Source organism: Convolutriloba macropyga, chromosome 12 (assembly GCF_964194025.1).
Source record: "Convolutriloba macropyga chromosome 12, txConMacr16.3, whole genome shotgun sequence".
Lineage (NCBI taxonomy): Eukaryota > Metazoa > Xenacoelomorpha > Acoela > Convolutidae > Convolutriloba > Convolutriloba macropyga.
This window is the reverse complement of record NC_134479.1, coordinates 575,478-595,147: the sequence shown is the minus strand read 5'-3', so window position 1 is coordinate 595,147 and position 19,670 is coordinate 575,478. Positions and strand designations below refer to the sequence as shown.

Genomic DNA, 19,670 nt, shown 5'->3' with positions numbered 1-19,670 from the left:
AAAAGACTGCAAAATTTGTTTTTAAAATGCAGATATTTAAATCTTAAAAAAACATTCCATTACATCTAGAAGCTATGCACTGACTTATAATCAAACCCTACAGGAGGTTATGTGGCTCTTGAGGTTGGAGAAACCAAATGACAAATTTAAAAAAAAACTTGACAAAATTAGAACCTGCATTGAAAACTGCTCAAATTTGTGATAATAAAAGTTGTAAATACTCCATGGCCAAAAAACATTTTTCAGTGAGAATAATAAATCAACCTGAATAATGACAAAATATGTCAAAAAATTGTAAAAATATCCTAAAATTTGTGGCGTTGAAATCTTGAAAAACAATCCATTTACATTTAGAAACTATACAGTAAACTCAGAAAAGGACAAAAATACTCAAAAATTTTGAACAAAATTGCAAATTTTAACAAAATCTTGCTAAAATTCAAGATATTAAAATCTTCAAAAGCAGTTCATTGTCTCAGGAGACCATCCAGTATTACTTTTTTGAGCTTTAAACAGTTTTTCTGGCTCATAAAGGTCCATAAACTTGGAAAAAAAATTTTTTAAAATTTGGATGAAAAATAAAATTTTATTAAAAATGCTAAAGCTGGAGTCACTCAAAAATTGACCACCATTCCATTAACCCTAGAAACTATGCGACATCTTATCATGAAGCCTTGGAGGAGGTCCCTAGGACCCTGCTGGCGGAAAAAAATTCAAACACTTGAAAAGACTGCAAAATTTGTTTTTAAAATGCAGATATTTAAATCTTAAAAAAACATTCCATTACATCTAGAAGCTATGCACTGACTTATAATCAAACCCTACAGGAGGTTATGTGGCTCTTGAGGTTGGAGAAACCAAATGACAAATTTAAAAAAAAACTTGACAAAATTAGAACCTGCATTGAAAACTGCTCAAATTTGTGATAATAAAAGTTGTAAATACTCCATGGCCAAAAAACATTTTTCAGTGAGAATAATGAATCAACCTAAATAATGACAAAATATGTCCAAAAAATTGTTAAAAAATTCTAAAATTTGTGGTGTTGAAATCTTGAAAAACAATCCATTTACATTTAGAAACTATACAGTAAACTCAGAAAAGGACAAAAATACTCAAAAATTTTGAACAAAATTGCAAATTTTAACAAAATCTTGCTAAAATTCTAGATATTAAAAACTTCAAAAGCAGTTCAATGTCTCAGGAGACCATCCAGTATTACTTTTTTGATCTTTAAACAGTTTTTCTGGCTCATAAAGGTCCATAAACTTGGAAAAAAATTTTTAAATTTGGATAAAAAATAAAATTTTATTAAAAATGCTAAAGCTGGAGTCACTCAAAAATTGACCACCATTCCATTAACCCTAGAAACTATGCGACATCTTATCATAAAGCCTTGGAGGAGGTCCCTAGGACCCTGGTGCCGGAAAAAAATTCAAACACCTGAAAAGACTGCAAAATTTGTTTTTAAAATGCAGATATTTAAATCTTAAAAAAACATTCCATTACATCTAGAAGCTATGCACTGACTTATAATCAAACCCTACAGGAGGTTATGTGGCTCTTGAGGTTGGAGAAACCAAATGACAAATTTAAAAAAAACTTGAAAAAATTAGAACCGGCATTGAAAACTGCTCAAATTTGTGATAATAAAAGTTGTAAATACTCCATGGCCAAAAAACATTTTTCAGTGAGAATAATAAATCAACCTGAATAATGACAAAAAATGTCAAAAAATTGTAAAAATATCCTAAAGTTTGTGGCGTTGAAATCTTGAAAAACAATCCATTTACATTTAGAAACTATACAGTAAACTCAGAAAAGGACAAAAATACTCAAAAATTTTGAACAAAATTGCAAATTTTAACAAAATCTTGCTAAAATTCTAGATATTAAAATCTTCAAAAGCAGTTCATTTTCTCAGGAGACCATCCAGTATTTCTTTTTTGAGCTTTAAACAGTTTTTCTGGCTCATAAAGGTCCATAAACTTAGAAAAAAAATTTTAAAATTTGGATAAAAAATAAAATTTTATTAAAAATGCTAAAGCTGGAGTCACTCAAATATTGACAACCATTCCATTAACCCTAGAAATTATGCGACATCTTATCATAAAGCCTTGGAGGAGGTCCCTAGGACCCTGGTGCCGGAAAAAAATTCAAACACTTGAAAAGACTGCAAAATTTGTTTTTAAAATGCAGATATTTAAATCTTAAAAAAAAACATTCCATTACATCTAGAAGCTATGCACTGACTTATAATCAAACCCTACAGGAGGTTATGTGGCTCTTGAGGTTGGAGAAACCAAATGACAAATTTAAAAAAAACTTGAAAAAATTAGAACCTGCATTGAAAACTGCTCAAATTTGTGATAATAAAAGTTGTAAATACTCCATGGCCAAAAAACATTTTTCAGTGAGAATAATAAATCAACCTGAATAATGACAAAAAAAGTCAAAAAATTGTAAAAATATCCTAAAATTTGTGGCGTTGAAATCTTGAAAACCAATCCATTTACATTTAGAAACTAAACAGTAAACTCAGAAAGGGACAAAAATACTCAAAAATTTTGAACAAAATTGCAAATTTTAACAAAATCTTGCTAAAATTCAAGATATTAAAATCTTCAAAAGCAGTTCATTGTCTCAGGAGACCATCCAGTATTACTTTTTTGAGCTTTAAACAGTTTTTCTGGCTCATAAAGGTCCATAAACTTGGAAAAAAAATTTTTTAAAATTTGGATAAAAAATAAAATTTTATTAAAAATTGCTAAAGCTGGAGTCACTCAAACATTGACAACCATTCCATTAACCCTAGAAACTATGCGACATCTTATCATGAAGCCTTGGAGGAGGTCCCTAGGACCCTGGTGGCGGAAAAAAATTCAAACACTTGAAAAGACTGCAAAATTTGTTTTTAAAATGCAGATATTTGAATCTTAAAAAAACATTCCATTACATCTAGAAGCTATGCACTGACTTATAATCAAACCCTACAGGAGGTTATGTGGCTCTTGAGGTTGGAGAAACAAAATGACAAATTTAAAAAAAAATTTTAAAAAATTAGAACCTGCATTGCAAACTGCTCAAATTTGTGATAATAAAAGTTGTAAATACTCCATGGCCAAAAAACATTTTTCAGTGAGAATAATAAATCAACCTGAATAATGACACAAAATGTCAAAAAATTGTAAAAATATCCTAAAATTTGTGGCGTTGAAATCTTGAAAAACAATCCATTTACATTTAGAAACTATACAGTAAACTCAGAAAAGGACAAAAATACTCAAAAATTTTGAGCAAAATTGCAAATTTCAACAAAATCTTGCAAAAATTCAAGATATTAAAATCTTCAAAAGCAGTTCATTGTCTCAGGAGACCATCCAGTATTACTTTTTTGAGCTTTAAACAGTTTTTCTGGCTCATAAAGGTCCATAAACTCGGAAAAAAATTTTAAAATTTGGATAAAAAATAAAATTTTATTAAAAATGCTAAAGCTGGAGTCACTCAAATATTGACAACCATTCCATTAACCCTAGAAACTATGCGACATCTTATCATGAAGCCTTGGAGGAGGTCCCTAGGACCCTGGTGGCGGAAAAAAATTCAAACACTTGAAAAGACTGCAAAATTTGTTTTTAAAATGCAGATATTTAAATCTTAAAAAAACATTCCATTACATCTAGAAGCTATGCACTGACTTATAATCAAACCCTACAGGAGGTTATGTGGCTCTTGAGGTTGGAGAAACAAAATGACAAATTTAAAAAAAAATTTTAAAAAATTAGAACCTGCATTGCAAACTGCTCAAATTTGTGATAATAAAAGTTGTAAATACTCCATGGCCAAAAAACATTTTTCAGTGAGAATAATAAATCAACCTGAATAATGACAAAAAATGTCAAAAAATTGTAAAAATATCCTAAAATTTGTGGCGTTGAAATCTTGAAAAACAATCCATTTACATTTAGAAACTATACAGTAAACTCAGAAAAGGACAAAAATACTCAAAAATTTTGAGCAAAATTGCAAATTTCAACAAAATCTTGCAAAAATTCAAGATATTAAAATCTTCAAAAGCAGTTCATTGTCTCAGGAGACCATCCAGTATTACTTTTTTGAGCTTTAAACAGTTTTTCTGGCTCATAAAGGTCCATAAACTCGGAAAAAAATTTTAAAATTTGGATAAAAAATAAAATTTTATTAAAAATGCTAAAGCTGGAGTCACTCAAATATTGACAACCATTCCATTAACCCTAGAAACTATGCGACATCTTATCATGAAGCCTTGGAGGAGGTCCCTAGGACCCTGGTGGCGGAAAAAAATTCAAACACTTGAAAAGACTGCAAAATTTGTTTTTAAAATGCAGATATTTAAATCTTAAAAAAACATTCCATTACATCTAGAAGCTATGCACTGACTTATAATCAAACCCTACAGGAGGTTATGTGGCTCTTGAGGTTGGAGAAACAAAATGACAAATTTAAAAAAAAAATTTAAAAAATTAGAACCTGCATTGCAAACTGCTCAAATTTGTGATAATAAAAGTTGTAAATACTCCATGGCCAAAAAACATTTTTCAGTGAGAATAATAAATCAACCTGAATAATGACACAAAATGTCAAAAAATTGTAAAAATATCCTAAAATTTGTGGCGTTGAAATCTTGAAAAACAATCCATTTACATTTAGAAACTATACAGTAAACTCAGAAAAGGACAAAAATACTCAAAAATTTTGAACAAAATTGCAAATTTTAACAAAATCTTGCTAAAATTCAAGATATTAAAATCTTCAAAAGCAGTTCATTGTCTCAGGAGACCATCCAGTATTACTTTTTTGAGCTTTAAACAGTTTTTCTGGCTCATAAAGGTCCATAAACTTGGAAAAAAAAATTTTAAAATTTGGATAAAAAATAAAATTTTATTAAAAATGCTAAAGCTGGAGTCACTCAAATATTGACAACCATTCCATTAACCCTAGAAACTATGCGACATCTTATCATGAAGCCTTGGAGGAGGTCCCTAGGACCCTGGTGGCGGAAAAAAATTCAAACACTTGAAAAGACTGCAAAATTTGTTTTTAAAATGCAGATATTTAAATCTTAAAAAAACATTCCATTACATCTAGAAGCTATGCACTGACTTATAATCAAACCCTACAGGAGGTTATGTGGCTCTTGAGGTTGGAGAAACAAAATGACAAATTTAAAAAAAAAATTTGAAAAAATTAGAACCTGCATTGAAAACTGCTCAAATTTGTGATAATAAAAGTTGTAAATACTCCATGGCCAAAAAACATTTTTCAGTGAGAATAATAAATCAACCTGAATAATGACAAAATATGTCAAAAAATTGTAAAAATATCCTAAAATTTGTGGCGTTGAAATCTTGAAAAACAATCCATTTACATTTAGAAACTATACAGTAAACTCAGAAAAGGACAAAAATACTCAAAAATTTTGAACAAAATTGCAAATTTTAACAAAATCTTGCTAAAATTCAAGATATTAAAATCTTCAAAAGCAGTTCATTGTCTCAGGAGACCATCCAGTATTACTTTTTTGAGCTTTAAACAGTTTTTCTGGCTCATAAAGGTCCATAAACTTGGAAAAAAAAATTTTAAAATTTGGATAAAAAATAAAATTTTATTAAAAATGCTAAAGCTGGAGTCACTCAAATATTGACAACCATTCCATTAACCCTAGAAACTATGCGACATCTTATCATGAAGCCTTGGAGGAGGTCCCTAGGACCCTGGTGGCGGAAAAAAATTCAAACACTTGAAAAGACTGCAAAATTTGTTTTTAAAATGCAGATATTTAAATCTTAAAAAAACATTCCATTACATCTAGAAGCTATGCACTGACTTATAATCAAACCCTACAGGAGGTTATGTGGCTCTTGAGGTTGGAGAAACCAAATGACAAATTAAAAAAAAACTTGAAAAAATTAGAACCTGCATTGAAAACTGCTCAAATTTGTGATAATAAAAGTTGTAAATACTCCATGGCCAAAAAACATTTTTCAGTGAGAATAATAAATCAACCTGAATAATGACAAAAAATGTCAAAAAATTGTAAAAATATCCTAAAATTTGTGGCGTTGAAATCTTGAAAAACAATCTATTTACATTTAGAAACTATACAGTAAACTCAGAAAAGGACAAAAATACTCAAAAATTTTGAACAAAATTGCAAATTTTAACAAAATCTTGCTAAAATTTAAAATATTAAGATCTTCAAAAGCAGTTCAATTTCTCAAGAGACCATCAAGTATCACTATTTTGAGCTTTAAACAGTTTTACGGGCTCATAAAGATCCATAAACTTGGAACATGATAATTTTTTTTTTAAAATTTGGATGAAAAAATAAAATTTTATTAAAAAATGCTAAAGCTGGAGTCACTAAAATATTGACAACCATTCCATTTAGCCTAGAAACCATGCGACAACTTATCATGAAGCCTTGGAGGAGGTCCCTAGCACCCTGGTGGCGGAAAAAACAGAAAATTCAAAACACTTGAAAAGACTGCAAATATTTTCTTAAAATTGCACATATTTAAATCTTAAAAAACATTCCACTACATCTAGAAGCTTTGCACTGACTTAGAATCAAATACTACAGGATGTTATGTGGCTCTTGAGGTTGGAGAAACTAAATGACAAAAAATTTCAAGAAACTTGAAAAAAAATTAGAAGTTGCATAAAAAACTGCTCAAATTTGTGATGATAAAAGTTGTAAATAATCCATGGCCAACAAACATTTTTCTGTGAGAATAATGAATAATGAATAAACCTGAATAATGACAAAAAATGTCGAAAAAATTGTAAAAAAAATGCTAAAATTCGTGGAGTTGAAATCTTGAAAACAATCCTTTACTATTCTTTCTACTATACCATTCCTACTATACTTTTCTAAATGTAATGGATTGTTTCTCAGTAACCCTTTCTCACGCCCTAGGTGAGATTTCTTGTCTCTTGAGGCTGGAAAAACCTTAAAACGACCAAAACTTTTAAAAACTTGAAAAAATGCAAGTTTTATTAAAAAAAAAATTGATAAAATTTGTCATATTAAAAAATTGTAAGCTATTCCATGGCGAAAAAATTATTTTCAGTGACTTATTATCAAACCCTAAGGACGTTTTCTGGCCCCTGCGTCTGAAAAGAAGTGGATAATAAAAGTTAACATCCCATTCCCACTAAAAACTATGCAGTAACCTAAGATAAAACCCTAGAGGAGATTCCTTGACAACTAGGTCTGAAAATATATATATGCACAATACTGTCAAAAAACAATTTTCAAAGCCGAAAACTCATTCACTACGCGGCGCATGAGCAAAAACTTCTCTCGCTTACACAAAAAAATTTCACACGGCAATTTCACTCACTTGTGCTTTTGGGTCAAAACGGCGTCTGAATGAACAGTACTTACGGTTTAAAAAACCTCAAGAAAACCAATACTCCTCTTCGAGTCGTAAAAATCAGGAAAAGGCCAATAATAGCCTCCGCTATTGCTTCATAAATCAAATAACTTAATAAAGCTATTAAAAAAGCTATTAATGAAGTTTTCACACATATCCAGTTATCAAAGTATCCAAGTGAAACCAATAGACACAGACAGTCAGAATATAGGTGTCCGATAGCCAGGAGTAGTCGTAACTGCTTCATTTAAAATACAAAGTCACTCTTCATTTCTACAGCTAATACTTCACTTTTCGTAATGCAAACATAGCTGGCAGGTTGCCGAAAAAAATAGCTGCGATAGCTTCGCAGATCGGCAGTCTCAAAAAAAAGACAGACCAAAAACAAATTTATCCTTTTCAATAAGGGCTGAGAAGTTATATTTTGATTAAGAATCTGCATAAGTTAATGCTGAATCTATTAGATGCTCTCAAAAAACCTGCATTTAGAGTGACACACATTCGCCTGACCTTATCTTGCAAAACAAGCCAATTTCAAAGTGAGGAAGCCATTTTTGAGAGTGAGGTAAGTCAAGTGTGACCCAAAAATTAATCTTCAAATTAAATCAAATTAAAGTGTGACCCAAATTAAATCTTCAAAAACATTCCCTTACATCTAGAAGCTATGCACTCATCTATATTCAAACCCTAGAGGAGGTTATGTGGTTCTTGAGGTTGGAGAAACCAAATGACAAAAAATTTCAAACTTTAAAAAAAGTAGAAGTTGAATAAACAACTGCTCAAATTTATGATAACAAAAGTTGTAACTAATCCATGGCCAACAAACATTTTTCAGTGAAAATAATGAATAATGAGTAAATCTGAATAATGACAATAAATGTCGAAAAAATTGTAAAAAAAAATGCTAAACTTCGTGGTGTTGAATCCACACAACAGCGCGGTGGGGGTCAACAGTGAAAGTGTCTTCAACCTCTAAGAACCGCCCTTCACACCATAAGTACAAGTCTCCAAAACAGTTGGAGCTGAAGCAGAGCTGCAAGGCTCAAAGAGCACTTACTGCCCGCTGGGCGCTACCTGTTTATCCCGTTTTTGAGGACGAAAAGTCAAAAGCGTCAGACGAAAAATCAGTGAAGCAAAAATCGCACTAAAAAAAGACCGACATGACTAATATAATTGCTACAAACTTCGTTTGAGAGCAATTAAAAAGTCGAATAATAACTTAAAAATAGAAAAATGTTCCAGAAAATTGAAACGCATTATTGGACTCTCAAAAACGCTGTGGTATGATGAACTTCCAAGAATCATATCTCGAAACAGTATCAAATATTAAAAAACTAAATTACAAGCACAAAAACTGGGCAAAGTAAATGAACAAACGGCTGAAATTGTTTGTATATATATATATGCACCATACTTTCAAAGTGAAAACTCATTCACTGAACGCAGCGCATGATCAAAAATCTTCTCTCGCTTAGACAAAAAAGTTCACACGGCAATTTGACTCACTTGTGCTTTTGGGTCAAAACGGCGTCTGAATGAACAGTACTTACGGTTTAAAAAACCTCAAGAAAACCAATACTCCTCTTCGAGTCGTAAAAATCAGGAAAAGGCCAATAATAGCCTCCCCTATCGCTTCATAAATTAATTTAGTAAAGCTATTAAAAGATTTTACGCATATCCATTTATCCAAATGATAAAAGTATCCAAATGAAACTAATAGACACAGGCATTCAGAATAGGTGTCCGACAGCCAGGAGCAGTCGGAGCTGCTTCATTTAAAATACAACGTCATTCATTATTTGTACAGCTAATACTTCAATTGTCGTGATAAAATAGCCGCGATAGCTTTGCAGCTCTGCAGTTTCAAAAAAAGTAAAAAAAGACAGACCAAAAATAAATTTATACTTTTCATTAAGGGCTGATATGTTATACTTTAATTAAGAATCTGTATAAGTTATTGCTTCCTATATTAGTTGCTCTCAAATAACATTTATTTAGAGTGACACATTCGCCTGCCCTTATCTTTTCAAAGTGGGGAAGACATTTTTGAGTGAGGTAAGTCACGTATGAACAAAAAATTAATTACGTAAAAGAACAAAAAACTCGCTCCACTAAGAGTGAAAAAAGACGTCACGCACGCACATCAGTTAAAATTGCATGAACGAATGAACAAAAAGCAGCTTTGAAATGATTGTGACGTAACAAAAAATCTTGAGGACGAAATAAAACATAGCCGGAAGAATTCCGGAAACGACTCGAAGTAGAAAAGTCGCCGTCCTCACTGTACTGATGCACATTCTACAAGATTATAGTTAGCATTTTGAAACAACAGGAAAAATCATGAGAAAACTAACTGACAGACAGTGAAACACCATCTGATAAAATTTGATTATAGTTGAGACTCCTAAAAACTATGGGTGAAACACCATGTAAAACAGATGGATGAAACACCATGTTTTCAAAAAATGAACAATTAACCGACAACTTTCAAAATGGGTGGGCAAAGGGAAACTCGAGGAAAGGGAATGGAGATGACGGACAAAATTAAAAAGTAATACTACCAAAAATTTTTTTTTACAATTTACGAACCATTACTTGGAGAACAAAATACGTTCTCTTACATCAGACAACCGCCTAATAATTGACCGAGAAAAACTAAACAACAATTAAATGAAAAAAGACAAGAACCTGAAAAAATGAAAACTTCAATTTATATGAGTGAAAAGTGCTCTGCTCACATTTCAAGATTCTTCCCTAAAATTATTCCGCAAAAACTTTTTACAAGTTCTTCTGCTAGATCGGTCAGTCATCCAAAACGCAGGAGAGAGGTATCAAACGACTACTGGAAACTAACAAGAAAAAAATAACCTGGAAAAATGAAACTTGCGTAATTGATTTTTGTTTGAAAATGCCAAGTCTAGACCTGTCTACAATTGTCACCTCATAGTAGCAACACCAATAGAATAACTCGTCACAGGAAATTAACAAAAAAATTGCAACGAAATGCGTAAGATCAGAAAAATAGGCAAAACCTCAAAAAGCATCCGAAACTCTGCAAAAATTTGCTCGAATTTAGTCCATTTTCTTCAACAAGACATACCCGGCAGTTTGCGGGAAAATAGGCGCCGTTGATTCCAATGAGCATGCTAAAAGATTTTTGTACAAAAACATTTTTTTTAAGTCCGGTTTATTTTGAAGGCATTTCGTAGTTGAATATACTTCTGTTTCTTAGAGACAGGCTACAGCTGTTACTATCAACACCAATAAGCATTAGAGCATGTAACTAAGACATATAGGATCAACGTTCAAATAGTGGGCATCTAAAATTGGGCTTTATGGGTTTATCCCGTTTCTATTTCTGACTTCAATTTTTTATACTTACTCTGTTCATTTTGAATTGCATTGCTGAGCAACTGATGTGCAAAATCACTTTTAGCAGAATGAGAGAAGAGGGAAACTAGCCAAGAGAAGTCAAAAAGATTTCACGCAAAATGTTGAAAAAGCGGCCAAATGAGGTAAAGCGAAACATTTTTTTGTATCGACGAAGTAAAAAAAAAAACTTAGTAGCACTATAATAGCCAGCTGAGATGAGGCGGCCATTAACAATTGAAATTATTTATTAGTCAGAAGAAAAGACCATTAAAACTGCTTCAACAACTGACTTCAACAACACAACTCCGCAACTGCTATGAGGAAGCAGAATACACAAAACGCAAAAGCTATAAACGCTAAAAAAGCAAAATTGCAAAAATAACAGAAAATAGAATCTCAAAGTGTAATATTTGCTTAAGAGGGTCAATACCGCTTCCAAGCAAACAATGACTAGTTTAGAAAAAAATTGAGTTCAAACTAAAGCGCTCCGAAAAATCCGCACGTGATCAAAAATTTCACTCGCTTAGAGATTATTTTTCACACCTACTTTTCAAACCATCTCTCTTTTTGCTACTTTTCCATCCGTTCAGTCGTTTCACCTAAACACTTAGTTTTCACATGAAGCATTGACTTTTACATCCTGTTTCAAATACACTACACATCGATCAAAATATAAGTACATATATTTATTAAGCTATCATGTCTGAAAACAATCACACAGACATCGTACTGTCTAAATAAAACAAAATGAAAAAAAATACAGATTTGAGAAATTAATATACTTTGGAAAAAAATGTCACAAGATTACTTCAAAAAATGTATGAAAATTAAAAAAAAACTTTCATTGAATTTCAAATATTAAACAACAAAAAACAAAGCACTTTTGGTAACATAAAGCACAGAAGGAATATTTCCACGAAAGAAAACCAAAAACAAATAAAAACAAAGGAAAATTGGACAAAAAAAAGCAAAAATGGATTAGTATGTGTAAAATTTTATAAAACAAAAAGACTTGTTCAATGCACGAGTTGCCAAACAACCGTTGCTGTATAAAATGAGTTTTAAGTAAAAAGTACTTTTATAGATCAAAAACGAGGAAACTAAGGAAAAAATTCAAAAGTTAACTATGAAGTTGGGCCCATTTTACACTTCAAAAGAATTATTAGCTCTTCAAAATTTTGTGGTATCAATTTCATAATAAAGTTCCGTATTAATGCAGCTTCGATTAAAAACTTTCTGCAAAAAACAAACCGACAAATGTCGGAAGAATTGCTCTTGAACGACAGGCGAGACAATTTAATTCATGGTCTTTAGTATAGATCAATTTTTATGGGTGCAAAAAACAGAAGGAATATTTCCACGAAAGAAAACCAAAAACAAAAACAAAGGAAAATTGGACAAAAAAGCAAAAACGGATTAGTATGTGTAAAACTTTATAAAACAAAAAGAATTGTTCAATGTACGAGTTGCCAAACAAGCGTTGCTGTATAAAATGAGTTTAAAGTAAAAAGTACTTTTATAGATCAAAAATGAGGAAATTAAGGAAAAAATTCAAAAGTTAACTATGAAGTTGGGCCCAATTTACACTTCAAAAGAATTATTAGGCTCTTCAAAATTTTGTGGTATCAATTTCATAAAGTTCCGTATTGATGCAGCATCGATTAAAAACTTTCTGCAAAAAACAAACCGACGAATGTCGGAAGAATTGCTCTTGAACGACAGGCGAGGCAAATTAATTCATGGTCTTTAGTATAGATCAATTTTTATGGGTGCAAAAAACCTCAACCCCACCGGGATTCGAACCACCGACCTCCCGAACCATGGCCACCCGCACTAACCACTGCGCTACGAGTCACTTAATTTTTCGATGCTGCACTCCATTTTATATTAGCAATAATCTTTAGTTCGGAGCACTAGACATCACTCAAAAATGATGAATGAAAGCATGAAAAAGTCATTTGAAAAGTCAAAGAATGTTCTAGACGAAAAGCGCAAAATGGTCAAGCGAAAAATTTGCATTAAAAAAAACACACGTTTACAATAATTGCTATGAACTGCGTTCAAGAGCAATTAAAAACAAACTACAGGTTAAAAAAATTGCAACAAATGGATGAAAAAATGAAACAAAAAGTCATTCGCTAATCGAAGAGCATGCTCAAAAAACTTCTATCGCTCAGAAAAAAATAGTTCACATGGCAATTTTACTCTTTCGCTTTTAGGTCAAAACAGCGTCTGAACGAATAGTACTTCCGGTAAAAAAACATAGCCGGCAGATTGCCGGAATAGCTGCGAAAGAATAGACCTGCGTGCCATATAATAGACCTGCGTGAGATAGAAACAGATAGATCTAAATTGAAAAAAAAATCGACGCCTCTCAAAAAACTAAGTAAAAACCACTCAGCTATAAATTAATAAAGCTAGTTAAAATTCATTCCGCAGAAGCCTCTTATTAGTAATAATAATAATAATAATTGTGGTTTCTGCGTAATCGCAGTGGAACAGCATTAGGCCTACAGTAGCCTGTTTTCAGCTGCCCTTTTTCTTATTATCCCCACATTTCAGACTGATCTCTTCATGAACAGCATTGCTCTTTCTTTGGTGACTATAGCCACTTTTTTTGCGTCTGAAACTTTCACGTGGTACCATCATTGCAGCCAACATTGGTCAGGCTATGGTCAACCTGAAGCTATGGTTAAGTAAGAGCTCATCCTCACACAGACAGCTTCACGTAGGCAGGGGATTGAGCTCTCAATCATTGGCGTGTGAACCACACACCTTATCTCTCGGCTATCACTCGGCTATTAGTGACCTTTACTGCACAAATGAGTTCTTTTGACCTTAAACAAATGCAAACTAAACTTAAGTTTTAAAGTGCAAAAGTCATTTTTATTGAGTGAGGTAAGTCACGTATGATCAAAATCTAATCACGCAAATAACCTAAAGATTTTTGCTAAAGCGAGTGAGAAACGACGTCACGCGCGCAAATGCCGTTAGTGAGAGGAAGAAGACATTCAGAAAATTTGACTTTTTCAGCTTTGCTGTGTGAAATGTAAAACGAAAAAAGAGCGTCAGACGACGAAACAAAAAACAGCAGGACAAGTCCTGATGTACAATTCAAAGAATTTTCATTGACTAAACAGAAAACTAGACCAAGACCGGACTATGAATGGATTGGGAGAACCATTTAAAAAAATCCGATCCAAAAAATCAAAAAAACAAAAAAAAAACTGTAAAAAACAAAGTGAAATTGCCGCAAGTGAACAAAACACCTCTAGTGAGAAAGCGAATTTTTGTTCAAACACCGTTTTCTAACTCTACTTTAAATTTAGAGCAAAAAAATTTCACGCCGCAAAACCACTCGCTTCGCTCCACTTCCTGTTTCGGCGTGACCAAAATCACTTCAAAAATCACCAATTTCATTTCAAAAATCGTGAAAATGTGTGAACAGATCTTAAAAAAAACATAGCCGGAAGAATTCCGGAAACAACTCGAAGGAGAAAATTGCCCATATTTATGAATAAACAACTAGAACAACTATTGTGAACCCTGAACGTCCACAAATGCCATAAAAAATTTAAGGAAGAATAGAAACGGCATTCAAAGCAAATTGAAAAAAATAGAAAAATTTAATGACTTTTTTTCAATAGTACAAGGAAACATAAAGCCGAAGAAAGCTCCTTTGCAGTTAGAGCAATAAAAACCTCGCAAAATATTGGGCAAGGGATAATAGGCTAAGAAACTGGTCTAAGATTTAAAAAGAAACGAAAAAATGGAAAAAAAAAGAAAAAAGGTTTAAAATTTCTCAATTTTTCTTTCAATTTTCCTAATAAAAAAATGATTTATACCAAGAAAACTTTAGCCAATTGGTAACTGAATATTCCTTAAGTAAAAAGCGTCTATTCAAATCCCACTTGAAGCATTAAAACCAAAAAACAGGCAAAAAATCATTAAATTTCGTCTAAAAATCAGCAAAACCGATCAAGAACCTCCAAATTACCATTAAACTAAAATTAACTACTTGAAACCTTAAATTCCTATCAAACCAAGCCTAAAACTTATACAGTATCATAATCAAACCTCAAAACCATCAAAAGTTGCAAAAAACTACTTTCAAAAGCCGCACGTGAACAAAAAAATTTCGCTCGCTTAGAAAAAATTTTTTCACACATCAATTTCTCGCTCTCTCAAAAACAGCAGTATGAACAAAAACCACTCTCTTTTCGTTCCACTCTTCACTTTTGTTCAGGACCAAAATCACTCTAAATTTTTTCACGCGTTTCATTTCCCGCTTCAAAAATCACTCCAATAAAATTGATTAAAAAAGGACTTCTCCAATACTCCTCTTCGAGTCGTAAAAAAGACAGCAGCCCAATACAATTCGAATTCTTTGAATTGTAAAAAACCAAGAGCACCGCAATATAGCTTTGCTCAGCTTACAGCTTCGCAGCTATAAAAAACCTTAAGAAAACCAATACTCCTCTTCGAGTCGTAAAAACCAAGAGAACCAAGCTATTGCTTCACGGCTATTAAAAACAATTCAAAACATCATCTAGCTGACAAATTGATCGGTTGGTGACATTGTTGTTAGTACTCTTCGCAAGTTTCAAAAAAAGCAGAGTTCAGACAATGCAATGTTTTCACCCCTGATTAAATTGACCTGTAATTCTTGCGTGTTGAACTTTTTGCGATGACAGGTCAAACCCTGTAATTTGGTGATGTGTATTCATGTGAGGAGAGGTGAGTAACCTGTGAGAGATAAGGGAACTCGACTCTTAAGAAGGCGGCCAGTTCATCACAAGTGAGGTAGTCGTCTCCATTGCTGTTGAACTGGAAGATGAATGAGAGGACTGGATCCATGCTGGAGTAGAATTCATACATCTCAATGAACTCCCTCTCGGTTATACTCCGGCTGTCTCTGGCTGACAAGGATGCTAAGGAGAACTGGGCACAGTAATAGGACAGCTCCTTGATCCTTTAACAAAGAAAACTGAAACAAGTCTTTTAACCTTTTGTCTTTTAAGAATACACCCAACCATTTGAAAGGGATCAAAACAAAGCATTGCATTCAACTCATTTCAATCGTTCATTCATTTGTCATCCTGACAGCAGAGAATAGTATTGATCATACCTGGCTATGCAAGTGTGCAGGTTCACTGTAGGAGAAGACCCAATTGGGACACTGGTGTTGTTATTGACAGGGGAACTTGGCGAGAGAGAAGATGGCCACACAGGTGGTGAATACACGTCCCCACCCACCACACGCATCCTACAATTGCTTAAATTGAACATCCGATTTCATATTTCTCGAATCATTTTGACCGGTGAGCAAAAAGCTTTAAAATTGATTTCTGCTTTCAGGAGTTGATGTTCGTTTTTACATTGTGAGCAGTATAAAAAATCAAAGTTTATTTCTACTCCACTTTCTTGAAAAGCATTGTAATGGATGGCATATCAGTATTTCAGAGTTAAACTCAAGAAGGAACGTACAGACTTGAATGGGTATATCAAAGCTCAGCTATCCTTCTAAAATTAGGAATTTCAGCCAAAACTTCGGTTTAGGTAGATATTTGGGCTTCGAACACAATACCTGCTATCTTTTATTATTTTGTTCTAGCTTACGGTTTTGTGAGCTTTTCCTAAAGCTGTTCATTCATAATATTTCCACTCATCTTTTTTTACAATTCAAAGAATTTGAATTGTATTGAGGCGCTGTCTTTTCTTTTTATGATATGCACAGGCGTTACGGTTTTACGTTTTTAAGACTCGAAGAGTATTGGAGACCTTTTAATCAATTTTATTGGAGTAAATTTTGCAGCAAATGATACGCGTGAAAAACTTTGGAGTGGCTTGCGTGTTAAAGAAACTTTTAGAGCGGACCCAAAAGTCTTCGCTAATACTACTTTTTCATAGGTTTATTTGTTTTTCCGATAAGAGGTTTTAATAAGGTATAATAATAAATTTAGTCTTTTAGAAAAGTCTATTGTAGGATAGTTTGGAAAATTCTGGCTTATTATTTTGAGTTTTATGCTCATTTGGAAGTTTTTAGTCTTTCGGGTTTTCAAGCTCTTTTAGCAATTTCTTCGCATAATTTTTATTCTAATCCATTCATAAAGAATTGAATTTAAATACGCATTTGATCAACGGAATTTCCAGGTAACAACTGATAACAGTTTTGATGGTATCAAACAGTGTTTTTTATATGACAAATCCGAAACAATTTGTAGCATTTATCTATTTCTTGCAGTTCACTCTAATTGTAAGTACAAAAAACGTTGATTGAGCAAAAACTTGCGGTCTCCTCAGCGGTCTCTTGTTTACATTATACAATTTGACTTTGACTATGTGCTTCTTTGAGCTTTCTGATCGACTGTTTCCTATAAGAAACTTTCCGAGTCAACCTCCAGTCATTTCTTGGTGTAGCTTATTGTTTAGTCTAAAAGGCCTTTCTTTCAACGTAAATCGGGACAGTCCTAGAGTGAATGATCTCACTAGAAACACAACTGGCCGCAGTAAATGGTAATTGAGAAAAAAACAAGCTAGGTGGAAGTTTGCTAGGAAAAAGCAACCCTTCATTAAAAACATCGAATCAAAAAATGCGAATGAAAAACCTATTTCTTTATTTTACAAATCAAATTTTAAAAATGCTTAATCCATTGCTACCAAAAAAATCCCAGATTTTCACCTAACACCTCAATTGACCTTCAATTAGAGAGAACAACCGACTAACGTCGGGAGAAAAATTGTTTAAAACTCGAGTGGGAGCTCGATTCTATTGCAGCCTGCTTCAGTGCGAGGGATAATGACGTCTTCAGAGGTTGTTATACATCACTACAACAACTAATACCATAACCAACTAATGTCGGGCAAATTGTTCTCAGACGACACGCGAGCGGTTGGCTTCGTCAGTAGCTAGCTACGGTTTAGTGCGGCTAGCTTTATCTTAACTGAAGAGGCGTAAGGTAAACGCAACAAGGGAGGGGGTCGACTGCACGGGGCCCTTACTGCCTGAATGATGTGCAGGTGTGGGGCTTGGTGTGCTGGGGGGGGGGGGGGGGGTTGCGTAGTGGGGGGGGGGGTCAACCTCTAAGAACCGCTCTTCACACCATAAAACTCCAAAACAGTTTCTGTGAATCGCATACTTGCGAGACTAGCGAGCTATAGGTTTTAAGAGAACTTAATGCCCGCTGACGCTACCTGTTATCCGTTTTTGAGGACGAAAAGTCAAAGGGGTCAGACGAAAATCGTTCTAGCGAAAAATTGCATTAAAAAGAGCAACAGGACTAATATAATTGCTACAACATTTGTTTGAGAAAATTTAGGTTTAAATTCAGATCACGCAAAACAAAAAAGGGCTGAAAAGGCACTGGAAGTCAGAACAGTCAAGCAAAAAATTTGCATTAAAACTGACCAACACGTTTAAAATAATTGATTCAAACTTCGTTGAAGAGCAATTAATAATCTCCGCTGACTCCTCTAATTAAAGTATGCAAGAGTCACTGCAAGTCTATGCAAGAGTAACCTGAGCCATGAGAAATGAATAAAATTTTTTTTCAGTGAATAAAAAATTGGCGGCGATAAGTGCTAAAAATCACAAAAGAAAAAACTGTGCAAAAACTTAGGAAACTGACACCAAGTCAACATTTCTCTGAGATATAATCGGATTCGGTGATCCTCATAGAAAAGATTAAGCCACCAAATGAATTAAAGCTCTCAACAACTTGAAAGAAAAAATTATAAAGCAGAACTCATTTCAAAAAACGATAAATCATGTATCATTGAAAATCTATCGCCCCATTGACATAAAACTTCAAAAACAAGAATTAAAAGTTGCTGCTGCTCTTATATCACAACTACAAATTGAACACTATTATGTTTAAAGTAGTAAAATTCTACAATAATCTAATTTGGGTGCCCGGTGTTCAATTTTTTATTCAAGTTAAAATTCGTAGTTCAGATTTAATAAGTGATCATAAAAGACAATTTTAGAGCAATTACAGAACTGTAAGAACAAGACAAATTGACGCTTGTGAATAGAAAACTACTTTCGTGGAGGCGAATTGTTCTAAATACCGGTTTCACTTCAATTAAAGTTCAGAGTGAATACTCTACAGCAAAACTACTCGCTTTTTCGCATCAGTTTGACTCCAAAATTTAAATAAAATGTGCAAAATTCTTGAAATACAGCTGGCAGATTGCCAGAAAATAGCCGCAATAGCTTTGTAGATCTGCAGTCTCAAAAAAGTATAAAAGACAGACGAAAAAAATCGTCTTTTCATTCAAGGCTGATATATTATAATTTGATTAAAAATCTGTGTAAGTTTTTGCTGCCTCAATTAGCTGCTCTCAAATAACCTTCATTTAGAGTGACAGACACCCATTTGACCTTATCTCTTGGAATTAAAGTAAATAAAAGTCAATTACAAAGTGAGGAAGCCATTTTTGAGAGTGAGGTAAGTCAAGTGTGACCAAAAAATTAATCACGAATGAACAAAAAATTCGCTCCACTAAGATCGAAAAATAACGTCACACACCCAGGTCAGTTGAAATTGCATGAACGAATGATCAAAAAGCAGATTTGAAGTGGTTGTGGCGTCATATGGTCGTAGCAAAAATCGCCACGACGAAATAAAAAAACACAACCGAATAACGTCGGGCGAATTGCTCTCAAACGATCGGCGAGCGGTTGTCTTTGTCAGTAGCAAGCCACGGTTCAGTGAGGCTAGCTCGAGCTTGATTCGACTATGCAACTTTTAGTTTTCTAACCTTGTAAATAAATCAAATAACTGATATTTTAAAAATTTGCAAAATACTGAAAATTTTTTTTAAAAAGCTTCCAGGTTTTGCAGTGAAAATGTTTAAAACTATTTTCCGTCTCTGGAG

At 33.1% G+C, this 19,670-nt stretch overlaps 2 protein-coding genes across 4 annotated transcripts in view; one reads left to right on the top strand and one right to left on the bottom strand.

Annotated features, from left to right (window-relative positions):
- Positions 1 to 19,670, top strand: part of LOC142351238 (116 kDa U5 small nuclear ribonucleoprotein component-like) — a 664,445-nt gene that overhangs the window by 223,673 nt on the left and 421,102 nt on the right. The window lies entirely within an intron of this gene.
- LOC142351237 (uncharacterized) overlaps positions 1 to 19,670 on the bottom strand; it is a 427,767-nt gene that overhangs the window by 381,728 nt on the left and 26,369 nt on the right. For 2 of the 3 annotated variants that reach the window (XM_075403377.1, XM_075403378.1), the window contains exons 3-4: positions 15,919 to 16,056; positions 15,537 to 15,762 (exon numbers count right to left, since the gene is read on the bottom strand). In XM_075403377.1, coding sequence (XP_075259492.1) covers positions 15,537 to 15,762; positions 15,919 to 16,056 — 364 coding nt within the window. Of the gene's footprint in view, positions 1 to 13,504; positions 13,583 to 15,536; positions 15,763 to 15,918; positions 16,057 to 19,670 lie in introns of those variants that run through there. The other variant, XM_075403379.1, reaches the window with a different exon arrangement.